The sequence below is a fragment of the Enoplosus armatus genome, chromosome 4 (assembly GCF_043641665.1).
Source record: "Enoplosus armatus isolate fEnoArm2 chromosome 4, fEnoArm2.hap1, whole genome shotgun sequence".
In the NCBI taxonomy this organism is placed as follows: Eukaryota; Metazoa; Chordata; class Actinopteri; order Centrarchiformes; family Enoplosidae; genus Enoplosus; species Enoplosus armatus.
In genome coordinates this window covers 13,652,780-13,666,927 of record NC_092183.1, presented here as the reverse complement: position 1 = coordinate 13,666,927, position 14,148 = coordinate 13,652,780, and the positions used below count along the sequence as shown (strand labels likewise).

General features: G+C 42.7%; 1 protein-coding gene across 1 annotated transcript in view; it reads right to left on the bottom strand.

The window, feature by feature from the left end:
- Positions 1-13,374, bottom strand: part of smtnb (smoothelin b) — a 47,240-nt gene extending 33,866 nt beyond the window's left edge. Inside the window, 1 exon segment of the mRNA XM_070904500.1 lies at positions 13,032-13,374. Within this exon segment, the coding sequence (XP_070760601.1) occupies positions 13,032-13,082 (51 nt within the window). The 5' untranslated portion in view covers positions 13,083-13,374.
- Positions 13,375-14,148: the final 774 nt, after the last annotated feature.

The window sequence follows — 14,148 nt, the reverse complement described above, 5'->3', positions numbered from 1 at the left end:
AGCAAGAGAGCCACTGGCATGGCTGTTGACCATAAGTTTTGTCAATTACGGCAGCCTAATGAGAGTCATAGCTGACAGGTAATACATTTAACTATCATTCAGGTGTGTGACTTCCAGACAGTACTAGACTGAACGTCCCTGGCTTAGTTTTAAATGTGTGGTAGGGAGTTACAGGGTCAGCAGGGCCGATGATCGGCTTATAGATTGGTGATGACAAGTGATCTGACTTCGCTAATGTGAAAAGACAGGACCACCTGAGCCAGGAGCAGAGGATGAGAAACAGGCACGGCAACAGCTGGTGCTCGGATATAAGAAAGAAGTGTTCAGCTCTCCGGGTCGACCCATCAGCCAGGTGTCTTCTTCTCTGGCTGTAATTCATCTTGGTTGAACAGTAGCCAGGCTGCAGGGGGCCCCAGAGACTCAGGCGTTGAAGTGGCTCACTTGAAACACTTACTGAGCCATTTCATCAGCTCTAGAGGGTTTATTTTTTTTAAACTTAAAGAGGAGCAATTAAGGTGCATGTGTGTATAAAAGCTCGCCTGCAGACAGACACACCAGTCAGCGAGCTGGTTGCTTTCATGTTAGCAACAGCCGTGAGCATGGGAGGGTAGAGGGAGTCCTCTCCTGTCATGTGAGAGACAGATCTGTCTTTTGGCCGACAGCGGGAACCTGTCAACACATGCAGAGATGAGCAGCTCCTGCTTTCTGATACACTTCACGCACAAACACACACTTTAAGGTTTCCTGCTGCACCAGTTAGTCGAGACACAAACCTTTGCATGCCAACTGGTTTCTACTAGAGGGAGCTGGATGTGGTTGTTAAGCTAAGCCTTGCACCCTGATGGGTTGAAAAGGGGGTTGATGTGCCCCCCCCACCCCACCCTGCTGGGCCCGGAGGAGGATGGGGGGGGGTCTCATAAGAGATGAAGAGGGCCAGTGGTTTTGAGGTCTCGCTGTGGTGTAAGAAAGTATGCAGCCCAAGCTGCAATAGCTCAGAGGGGCTCTCCTATATACTGTAATTTGTGGAAATTTAAAGTGCTGAGCTGACTGAAAATAATGGGCAAGAGGAGAAAGTGCTCAGAAAAGAAGAAAGGACATGAGGGAAGAGGAGAAGGATAAGAGGGCAAAGTAAAGCGGTTAACAGGGAGAAAGGATGACAAAGTGAAAAAGAGAAAAATGAAAGAGAAGCTGGACCCTGGGAATGCCTAAAAATGGGCAGATGAGAGCTGGGTGGGAAAGGGCCAGGCCTCATACAGGTCATTCCTCACATTCCTGCTGACTCACAAGGAAAGAGATGGTAGGGAAATCTGCTGATCAGGAACTAGGTTTGGATCCAACCCAGCAGGGAGATGATACGACGACCAGCAGCGACAGCGGTGAGTTTTTGATTGTGAAGCAAGGAAATCAGGAGGAGACAGGAAATGACAACACACTTGCTCATTTCTACCATTGTCCAGTGTCTCTCTCCCATGCCTACACACACACACACACACACACACACACACACACACAAACACACTCTAACCAAGGGAGCTGTCTGTTACCACACTGTCAAGCTTGAATGTCATGATGTGATTATATAGCCAGTACGCTGCCAAGTTTTAGGATTGACTGATTTATTTATTCATTATTGAGATATAAGAGAACAGCCTCAAGCGTTGGTCTCTACTCAACTTCTGCTTAGCTTAGCATTTCAAAACAGGCTGCATGTACTGTGCATATCAGTTTAAACGTAAAGCAAAATCCCATAAGAAAATGTTCGACAAAATAAAAAGGCCATGGACGACTCCCAAACTCAGAGCATGTGATAGAGTGCAGAACTGTCTGAATCAGTTACAGTAATCTTTCTAGAAACACAGCGAGCGTAATAACAGCCATGATGTGATGATAAGAGATGAAAAACAATCCCTACATGTGCACGTCAGCACTTTGACTTTTACCTGCTATAAAACAAGGAGTTTCAAATGGACCAATCAGTGCACAGATGGCTGCATGTCGAGTCAGTTTGGATTGGTTGCAACATGTAAACACTAAATTCAACTGGCCACTCCAGCTGGCACCAAGACAGTGGCTTTAACTGACTTTTCCTTTACGAATTTGAAAAGAGGGAAAAAAAAAAAAAAGTCGACCAATAAATTCCCTGCACAGGCAGGCAATGAGTGGGCGTAACCCAAGCAAATAAAACACACCTTAAACTTGGGTGCCTGCCAAAGAAAACAGAATAACCGTTAAAGTACCAGAGACGGAAACAGGCGCTCGTGGAGAAACAGAGTCCATTTGACAAAACCTCCACATCACAGTGGTCTTTACAGAGAGTGAACTGTGTCAGTGGGACGGGGGGGGGGGGGATCAATCTAGTTACACAGTGACACCACCTTACACCGCTGACCATCCCCAATGGCATTTTTCAAACCGGGCCACAGACCTCTGGGTAACCAACAGTCACTGTGGCTCAAAACAACAACAACACTGTGGCCCAGAGAGCAGCCGTTACACCCAGACAGAAAGCTTTTCACGCTTTTTACTGCTAACAGACGTATGAGTCAGACATAAAACACAACAAATAGGTCACACACACAAATATGTTTTACTGAAAATGATGCAGTCAGCGAGACGTCACTGAGCTGTCAGCACCTTTAATGACGGCGACGGCGGCGGCGGCGGCAGCGTGCGCGGGGGGGGGGGGTAGTCATGTTACAGTCTGCTCTGCTGTACTTACTGAAGACTCATCAGCGGCACTGAGGAAGCTGCTGTAACACCTGTTGGCCTCTCACCTGACTCAGCCGGTGACATACAATGTTAGGAACAAGATGGAGGAGGTGTTAGCGACTGACGGGGTGAGGAGAGAAAAGACTATCCTGTAGAAACTGGGGCGACTGCTTCAAACTCTTTTTATTCAAATGCACTTACTCACTGATATAAACCTGATTACCTTATTTGTCTGGAATCATACCGTGGTGAGGAGCAAGATACAACAAAAATGTTTTAATATTTCACAAGCAGACCTGCTAAGGCTTGTACTGTACTGCTGGTCGCGTTGAGTCACTTCCTGCCGAGCAGCAGCTTTCTTTGGAGTTAAAACCTCAAACCTATCCAAAGACATCCGACTGAAGCAGCTCAATCAATCACGGCCAATTAGAAAGCGTTCATGGTTTAGCAGTAATCCTGACCAGCTGGTGACACACTCCTGAGGACAGAAACACCCTCTGAACTCATCTGCTACACATGAGAGAAACCAGTTTAAATATGATTTCCAAGTTTGTGAAGTGTGTTTAATTTATTGCGCCACACATGGAAACAGCCTCAGAAGCGGTCAAATATGGCAAGAAGTCAAGGTTCTGCAGGTAGTTAAAATATACTGGGCTGCTATTTAGTGGGTCTGCTGTCCATAGCCGAGCTAAACACACACACGCTATAACAACTACCCTGTGGGCGCAGCACTGAAACAGGATTGAGTTAAACCTGTGGAAGTGAAAAGAGTCAGACCACTCAGCTAAACAGAAAGCAAATATTGTACAAGTTCAGATTTGTCCTAATTACACCCCTCTATTTTTCTTCATTAGAACATTTAGTCTAGCAACTGAAACATTTATCAACCACTTATGATATCTAAGCTTATATATGTCTCTGTACCACAGACTGTATATAAAAATAGGGATATTTTATTCTTTATATAGTCTATTCTATTTAGACAAGTTTTTGTGGAAAAAAACATAAAACATTCTTCAAAGAAAGGAACAGAAAAGCGTCTCATTTTGTTATAGATACTAAAACTACTACATATGAGTGTCTCTCTAGTTGTGTTGTGTGCTGTGGTTTACAAAGGTCAGGTCAAACATCACAGCCCGGTGTGTGGACAACATCTACCTTCACCCTCCCACACTCACCCACCCACCCAGCCCTGTCTGGGAGCACAACGACCCCTCAGGCCGAGTCCCGACCTTTTGACTCCCAGTGGGTGTGCACGTGCTTGGCTGTTTTGGTACTTAACACTTTCTACTTTGTGAACTATGACGTGTCGAGCAAATTCCCTGACACAAAGGAGTATGTATACTTTCTGCAAGAAATGTGTGTTCGCGCGAGTCCACGTGTATGGGTATGAGTGAGAGGTGGGGGGGGGGGTCTGTGTGTTTGTGCATGAAATGAGGGCTACAGTAATAATTTCCAGAGCAGGCTGAGGTTAGAGTGCAGCCAGGCAGTAGATCGGATCAGTGCTTTAAACTCACTTGTGTCAAGCCCACAAGTGAGTTTGCCCTTATAAGGACACACGGGACACTCCTGGTAGCAGAGCTGAAGTGGATTACCAGCTGCCACCGAGGAAGCCGGACTGGTACAGACATTGAGACAGACACAAATAAACAAATAGAGAACAAATGGTGAGAAAGTTCAGAAATATGTTTATCACTCTTCAATCTCTTTATTGCCTTGCTTTGGGGCAAAACGCCAATCTGAATCAGGTGGCAGCCTATAAATCACTTGTCAACGCCTCAGGAAAACAATGCATGTGTACAGTAGGCCGGCTGGCACACACACACACACACACACACACACACCCATTGAAAAATGGGAATATAATCAGGGTACATGAGAGCCCTGCAAGGCATGGGACTCCTGGTTTTTCAGAAGAGGGAGTTTCAGTCCCCTCTCGGCTGAAACATTAACAAAGAAACGAACCTGATTCGAGCCTAAAACTCATTGTGCTACAGAGCACACTGAGCCGTCATTGAAAAGAGGGAGTACCTGTGAAATATACAAGCTGGGGGGACAGAAAGATTACTGCACATGTAGCAACATGCTCTTTATGAGTGCGGCTACACGTGTGGGAGGGCTTAACCTTTATTAATAACTGGATGGTACGACAGAGGCCCACAGCAGACCTGGGAAAACAGTGTCCTCTTTACACTTGAGGTAGCAGGCATAAAGAAAGGACGCATGGAGGAATGCATGTGGGTGAGAGGGGGTACAGGCATCAGCAATGTTCTATAGGACTGTAATGATGCACTGAAGACAGATCTGAACTCACATGTGTTGTTGGTCTTACATTAGTGCAGTGGACTCCACATGCTGATGGATTAATCAGCACACACTTGATTGTGCACACGTGGTTGATGCTTTGATCTGAACAGTAAAATATTGACCTTTCAGCTCTGTGCAGGACCTCAAAGTCAATTCCAATCTTGCAGAATTGTTGCATATCCGACCACTCTAACTTATAATCGTCCCACAGTAGAACATATTTCTCTTGGGCTTGATCCACCGCCTCCCTCCGTGAGACGTTTTGGCCCCGTTTTGGCCCTGTCTGGCTCCACACACGGACACACTTTGTCCCGTCTGAATGCATCTCCCTTCTGAGCTGCAGGTCAGGTCACAAAGAGAGGGATCCAGGTCAGTTACAGCCTAGTCGGGATGACTGTGCCCCACATTCGGGAGCTGGCCTCATCTACGGGTTTCATATCAGCCAACGTAGTCAAAAAGAGGTCTCATTATTCTGCTACAAACTGCCAGAGCTGTATAATATATTATTAAAACCTATTGACTCAATTCAATTTTGCACAGATAAAATCCCTAAATTAAGGAAATAAAAGCAGAATCAGTGATTCTTATTCCTTGTCAAAAGAGGCCTACATTACCCACAATGCCACAACAATCTAACAACGGTTAGAAAAGTTTGAGAGCTGGATCTTTTGCAAGTAAAATATGTACCTACAGAAGTTTTTCCCTAGTAAATTATGTTGTATAATCGATGTGTTTGGATGCCAAGAGCTTCACATTCTGTGCCACTTTATTGAATCTCTAATGCAATGGTTTTGACATCATCACACCCAATCATAGGAAAGTAACAATAACAGTGAGTAAGGGAGCTGTCCACAGTTAGTTAGTTCAGTATATTGGTATCTTCCCTCCGTGGTCATAAGTAGAAGATCTGATACAGCATGACAGATTCCAGCAGGAAGGAGCTTTCATAAATAAAGAGATAAGAAAGACTGCACTGGATCCTGCACTTCAGCAGGTCACAGCAGGAGCTAGAGCTTCTCCAAATATGGGGCATCACTGGTCAAACTGAAGCTCTGCGTGACCGGCTCTTTTGGTTTAATGAGGGAAGAGCCATGAGGTGAGAGGGGTGTCCCAGAGAAGGAAACAGCGGGGGGGTTTAAAGCACTTTGGGAGGCTGCAGAGCACAAACTGTTCTAATAGATCCATGAGAGCCAGCCATGCTGACTCTGGAAATCCACAGTAACTATATCAACAGGAGTGAGAGACAAACACTGACAGACAGACAAAGCCAAATTACATTTAAAAGATCTGCTGTTATTTCTCAAGAATGCCACAACATTAACAACAGTGGGCTGGAAAGCAAAACATCAACATCCGCTGGACGATTTCTAGTGCATCTCAGGAAATGGCTCTTTCCTGAGGGAGACAATATAGAAAAGGCCAAAACCACAGTGTTTCTACATTTCTCTCTGCTCTCTGTCTTTCTCTTCATCTCTCTCTAAAAAAAGTCTGATCCTGCAGAGTGCTGCATGCTATTTTCTGTTTGCTATTTTTCCCTATAAAACAGAGCCACACCTTAGTATTCCAATGTAAAGCCAAAGCCCTGTTATGGTACCTTACAACTAAAGCAAATGGGTGCTGAACATCAAAGGCTTCTTTATTGCATCTCGGCAATGACGAGAGAGCGAAAGAGTAGACGTTAACCAAATTTCAGGTTAAAGAGTCAATTTTGCACAAATTAAAACATAGAATCTTCTATTAGATCTGATAATAGTGAAAAATTGTGGAAAAAGTCTGCTCGCATTGGGACATTATAGATTAGGCGTGGAGACTGAAACAGTAGCCACAAAGCAGATTGTACACATCTGCTAAGTGTTTCTTCTGAGTCTAAAACACCTGGAAAAACAGACAAAGTGTTTGTCACAAAAAACCTCAGAGCGCCTAAAGCTTTAAAACTCAAACTGGGATTTCGCTAGCCAGAGACGCCTGGTGGTAGTGAAGGAGACGGAGGATAAAAAGCAAAACCTTCTATCCCTTTTCCAGACCTTTTCCATTTGGCAGAATGACGATCCAGACAGATGGAGATCAGTCACAGAAAGCCTCTCTGCTGGATCACTCACCACACAGCAGCTCTGACAGCACAGTCCGTCTCACATCACATGCTTACAAAAATTGGTTCACCTCTTGGTTGACATCCCCATTTATCAAGGCAAAATATACTGCATTAATCTATTGAGTCTATACTGCACAGATCATAAGATCATATGATTGAGGTCAGTTTTCTCAGCTGGAGTCGCCTCCGTTTGTCAAGCTGTAGCTCTTTGACCTCCATCTGTAACCGCAGGTTGGTTCTGCTGTTTCTTCCCTCCATCATGCTCAATGTCTCACCACTGACTGCATTTTGACTCAGCGTTACCCTGTGGAGGATTTGACCACTAGTAGCACTGTGGAGCAATGTTTTCACAAGAGGGTCCCCTTTTGTTTGTGTCGTGCACACGCACACTGGCGCAAGAACACGATGTGATTCACATTCTGCCGCTGGTTTCACGCTATTCTGCTGATCGACAGTCGGAGGTGCCAAGAAATGTAGAAATGCACCTACAAAGTCAATAGAAGATTGCAAGCTAGCAAACATGGATGTAAACACGATTTATAAGGTTAAAAAAGAAAAAGAAATCGGCCATACAAATGTTTTATGAGTAAGCAAATGTACTCGACACATTTGATAGACCTCAAGGATTCACACAATGCCTTTTGGTATTCACTACAGAACTGCATAATTCATAGACGATGAGCATTAAGCAGCAACACATACATTCACAAACGGTAAGAATATAATCACATTACCTCACTCGCACAAGTCAAATCAACCTCTTTGAGGTTTGTTTGTTATACTAAGAGTTAAACTGCCACATTATTCTTTGCTGGCATTTTATGATGACCGCCTGGTATACTGTTTATTAATGAAACACTGCTGCAGCTTATATTTCTAAAGTATCCAACATTTCAAAATGTCAAAACAATACCAAGTATCCTCTTCAATAAGGAAATATGACACACTGAACTCATTTTCAACTTTAAACGTGGAGTAAATGTTTACTGAAATACATCTCCAAGTGTCCTCCATTTACTCTGAATTATTGTTCCAGAGCAACTGACTACTTAAAGGCCACAGACCAAAAATAGACTTTGGTGGAGTTTATATGCACATCGTCTCAAAGTTCACTGCTTTTCTTTTCTCATCCTTTCAGAGCCAACTGGCAGGCTATTTATAGCAGTATCCAGTAACAAAAGTTTCCTGTTTTATCAAACAAACAAATGGCTTCTTATCTCTGTGCTCCCTGGCCCTGTATTTGGATATTCGCTGTCAGAGGCTGAAGTCTGCAGGCTGTAACTCCACTGTTCTTGTTGTTGCGATGGACTCTGCAACAGTGTAGATAATAATGTTTCTAAAGTGTCAGTTTAGAGGGAAAAACTGCCCTGAATGATTAACTGCCCATTACCCCCTCGCTGACACCTTTGAAACTTGATCATATGGGAAACGCTTTGTGGAAATGTGAAGGGAGTAAATACCTGTGAGAATGATGACAGGCTCAGCAGAAAAAAAAATCAGGTGTGCACTGTGAACGCTGCGCTTGTAGTTTAGAGGAGGGGAGAGAAACACTTACAGAATCACCCTGTAAACATGCTTTGAGGTCAAAGGCAGTAATGTTCACCAACTGCCAGCATAAACACAGAAGCAGTTATCAATGGTCAGGAGCATAAAACACTTAAGACTCTTTTTTCTTTTCCTTGTGAGTGTGTGTGGGTGGGTGTGTGTGTGTGTGGCAAGGAGTGGGGGAGCTGTATTCAAAGGAAGATCTGTTGCATGCAACAGCTTGCATCCGAAACACATAGCCTCTTTGAAGAAAGGAAAATGGTTTTCATGATTGTTGCCGAGGTTCAGGTGAAGTCCTGCAGTGTCATGCACCTGCAATTTCAGACTTTCTTCAGTCTTACAGATTCAAATTTTCATTATCAATTCATCTTTCAATTCCAAATGTTTTGTTTTCGGACCAACTGTCCAAAACCCAAACATATTAAGTTTGCCATCATGTATTATGAAGAAAAGCCACAAATCTTCACATCTGCGAAGCTGAAGCCAACAAAATGTTTTTGAAAATGACAATTATTATTATTATTATTATAATAGTTGCCAATTAATTTTCTGTCTATCTAATAATTGCTGCAGCTGTATTTAACTTTAACAAAATAAAAATGAAAAGAGAAGACATTTCTAAATACATACTGCCCCAGACAACATTTGCTTCAAGTGTAAGACAATATAAAAGCACCTATATCTGAAAATGTCCCAGACAGTTATATAATGCAGCATAATTTTTCCGATTTATTCGTTCCTGATGATGAGGCTGACATTTTGGACCACGTCTCCGGGGGGTAAGGAGAAGCTGGAACTGTACTGAGAGCCTACAAAACAACCCCATTCTTCCTCTCAGACTGTAACTGTTGAGCCCTTGTCAACACACAAAGGGTCCAGAGAGCCATAAAACGAAAAGCCCAGGGGTCCCATATATCACCGAGGCCGGACCACAGAGTGAAATTGCCCTATTTTAAACATGTGTGAATGCTTCCTGCTCACCAGGGAGAAAGGACGGTCACAGGGCTGGCAAGACTAGTTACAAATCATTATGTGAGACATGCAGCATGTGAAATCAACCCAGCAGGCGCCACAGACGTAAATGTCTCCGAGCGGTCGTGTCAAATTCAAAAATGAAAAGACAGACTTGTGCATTAGCAGACCACAACCAGTAAAAGACAATCAGTCAATAGGATTTATATTTCGCATATAATGACATTTAGACTTTCCCTGCAAACTTCCGATGATGTGGCGCCGCAGGGAGGAGATCCAGAGATAATTAGAAGGGAGATCACTGTGTGGCTGACAGATTGCTTAAGTCAAACCTTATTCTTAGCTACGTAGGCAGGTGCACAAGTGTCCAACAACAACAGACACCTGTAGACCTGGCTCGTCCTGCAGGTTTGATGCATGCACACGGGAAACTATTTCCACACAGCAGACTCAGGGGCGTAACAGCTGATAATCATCATCCTCTGAGCTGCTAATCAGCTGATAAAATCTATTTTTAAGTGATAGTGGTTGGAGTGGTTTGGTTGGAAGGAGCTTTTCTCCGACTGGCCTCAGGAGCTTTTGTCTTTGTGTGTCCACAGATCTTGAGCACCGTTCAGACAGATGGCCCCACAGCAAGCATCCTCCACCAAAGAAACTGGGACACCAACTGATTATTTTGGTGGATATTTAAATAATTGTGCTGGCCGAGAGAAAAGAAAAATGCTTTTCCTGGTTGCCATGGAGGGGATTAAATGGACAATATAAAAGGCAGCCTGGGCTTTGAAAAGAAGTGTAGAGATGGGATTAGTGGCGTTAGAGAGGCGGCCATATGACCTTCTGACTGTTTAATTCATTAAGCACAACACAGGCCTGGAGTATGTGTTCATTACCCAACTGTTGTTTAATATAAGCTCCTCCACTGGCTTTACTAGCAGTTTCATTGAGCATCTCTGAATGTCCGTCATCTTTTACTGGTGTCCTCAAATACTATTCTTCATTCACAAACTCCTCAACAATTACTGAATATAAGAATGCCACAGAATAGAGTGTTAGATTTCATAAAAACCCAATCATGTCTCTGTGGAGCAGACTTTAAAATTACATCACAGAGTTGACTGTGGAAAACCCTGACACTCGAGTCACCACAAACACCATCAGTGAAAATGTGGGATCTTGGTGACCTTATAGCTGCTGGTCACATCTGAGGGAGGGAAGCTGTGGGGAAGACGCTCGGCACTAAGAAGAGCAGGCATTTCAAATCCACTTCAGTAATGTGTTGAACATCGGCGTCACATGATGACAAACCCCATGAATTCCAACGTCTGCATGATATGCGTTTTATTCAGCTGCTGCAGCTCTCCAGACAAATGCCAGCATTTTTACAGCGAGCTCTCGCAGGATACGGGCCACACAGGAAGATTCGGACAAAGCTTGATTTCTATAATAAGAATGAGCTGAGGTCTAAGGTAATGTCATTGTTGCAAAACCATCTCTGATATAAAATATTAGAGATAAAAAGCCAGTCCACACACCTGGAAATCTGGAGCAACAAACTCAGTATCAAAAAAACATAAATCCATATTCCCTCTTCCTCTATAGATAAACTAATTGCTGATCAAAGCAATCAATCCCCTTGTTAAAAGTAAATCATTATGCTGAAAGAAGAATATTATGTCCTTGATATATTCTTGATCTCCCGCTATCATAATGTCATTCGTGATAAGCGTTTTCATTTAAGTGATTTATGAGATGAAAGCTCTTGAGCCTGGTTTCTAGACTTTGGGGAAATAAAGGACCGGCTGTCTTTATACAGTTTAAATAGTCTCAGACAGGTCAACAAAATATTATATTTATACCCGGCCTTGTTCCAAAGTAAACAGCCCTTTTCTTGTCAGGTTTACTGCTCTTTAAGAGCAGAAATCAAAATGCTTTCTTTTCTGAGATGGCCTCTTCTTAAAGCACACAGTCAAGTGTCCAGTTTAAATCAGTTACTGCAGTTTTAACACTGTAGTTCAATCAAAACTTTAATGACACAAACCTCTTGTTCATTATATATTAGTTATTACTCCAGAATGAAAAACCACAGTAAGGACAGTGTTGCCCAGATGCTTCATGTACATCTGTTGCATATATGTAAGTGTGATTCAGTGTAACTATGTCCAAACACGGACAGGGTGACTCATGCGTCCTTGTTAATGTGTCTGTGTTACAGGTGTCATGATACCTGTCAGACAGACAAATGTCTCACCTTCCTCCGTCTCAGGAAATAATTAGGACATGACTAATGCAACTGTGAACCAGGAAGTCTCTTTTTTGTACATGTTCACTTTATCAATACTGATTTGCGGCTCACACTTGTGACATAATGTCTCCTTCAGTAAAGGACAAAGTGTAATACATCAATGTGAATCACCTACAAGTGAAATATATGTTACTTTCTTCCACTACTTTGTGATAGAGATGTCTGCTGTGTGTCATCGAGAGGAAGATTAAGATTGGGCTGAAACTAATTATTACTTTCTTCATGGATCAACCTGTCAATTACTTGTTTGATTAATAGTTTAGTGTATAAAGTGTTCAGCGACAGTGTTCAAAATGTCTTGTGTTTTTACAATCACCAGTTTACAGGTACAATGATACAAAACAGAGAAAAAACAGCAAATCCTCACATTTGAGAAGCTAAAATGAGCGAGTGTCTGTGCATTTTTGCTTGATAAATGACTTAAACGGTTGAGCGATTATCAAAATTGTTGGCAATCTGACTAATCGATTAATCTTATGGTTTTAAAACTAGTTTACACCTGCAGTGATAACACACTGATAACTTACTACACACCTAACTTCTCACAGGCACATACATTATTGGATGTGCAACTAACTAATTTTCTCAATGAATCGATTGTTTATTCTAAGAAATGATGAAAAAAAAAATGCCCTTTTAAATTCCTCAGACCATCAAATGTCTTGTGTTGTCCCATCAACAGTCGAAAAACTCAAAAGATATTAAACAGCAATATAAAAATGACTGAAACAATAGTTGCTGATTAGTTCCTGATGACTGATGATGCACTGTGGTCTGTAAAAGGTACACAGAAGCTCTGTATGTGTGCAGACCACCTGCCAGGATCAGGAGAGAGATGCTATGAAAATGACAGTAATGGCTATACTGTTTTATAGTATCATGGTTAAAAATGTTGACTGCCTTCATTTTCTATATAGTAACAGTGACAGACCTACACCAGTATAATGAGGAATTAATTCACATTACTTTTCCATATAAGACCTCACCCCCATGTAAGGTAATTAACTCCATATGATGCACAGAACGCAAACTAAAGATAATGATGATAAACGGAGGACAGGTAGCTGTAACTTCAGTCCAGAGCATCTCCATTCATCTACTCACCAAGGCTCGGAGAGAGGACTCATCCAGCGCGGAGTAACTCTCCACAGACATGTTCAATCTGTCTTGTCAGGCTCAGGTGAGACGAGAAGGTCTGGATGGTGAGTCTTGGTGTGATCTGGTTCCCCGGTCAACGTGTGGTCTACCACCTGCACGACTTGTAGCTTGTTTTCGTGTCTTTTTTTTTTTTTCTCAGAGCAGTCTGTCTCAAACTTCAGCGCAGTTAAAGTCAGAAACTTCTTCTGAGTCAACGAAAATAAACCTGTGTCCCGCTGATGGAGAGCATATTTCGGTCCTCTTTTGTCGTCTCTTGGGTCGCAGTGAAAGCAGAAAACAGGCCCACACACTCTTACGAGGGGACGTTGGCAGCTTTTTGAACAGAGGATTCCCACTGAAAGGTGTAAGCCCGCCCCTCTCTGTCCCCGGCTTCTCCCGGCGCTCATTCAGAGCGCGCCGCTCTGTGGGAAGACGCAAAACAGCCTCCATGTATGGGGGGTGATTAGTGCCACTGTTAGCCACTGAAGCTCTGTGTGTGGAAACTCAAATACAGGCATGATAATCCTTAAGGGTTTTCGTGAAATCAGGCCCTGTTTTAAGTCTATTGTCTGCATTTTTTCGGCAATAGCTATTCAATGTATTTACATTCTGTAATTACTTCTATATAGTTTTCGCAAAGTCTGGAAATTGATTACTGCGTATAAAACTCAACACAACTAACTAAATAACTGATTTCCCTATAATTAGTGCCAGATTACAGAGTTCTTTCCAGGAAGCTTCCTATGACACTGTAAGGAAATTACAAATCTGGAAAACAAATCAATACAATATGATATTAAGGTCTCAATGAAGGAATAAAATTCTGTTGGAGAAATACTGAATAATTTATTTCATTGACATTTTAAGTGTGAAAATACTAGAATTGACCTAAAAAATACTCAACCTCAGACCTCAGTTTCCTCATTATGAACGGTAGCTACCACCCTGTCTATTTCATAAAAACAAGAGTCCCATTTGCATTTGTTTTATGGTGACTCCTACAGATGTAGTACCTAAAAGGTACACTTGCTGTTTGGTTTTGAAGACGTCATCTTGTGGACTACTTCAGATGATCACCACTTTA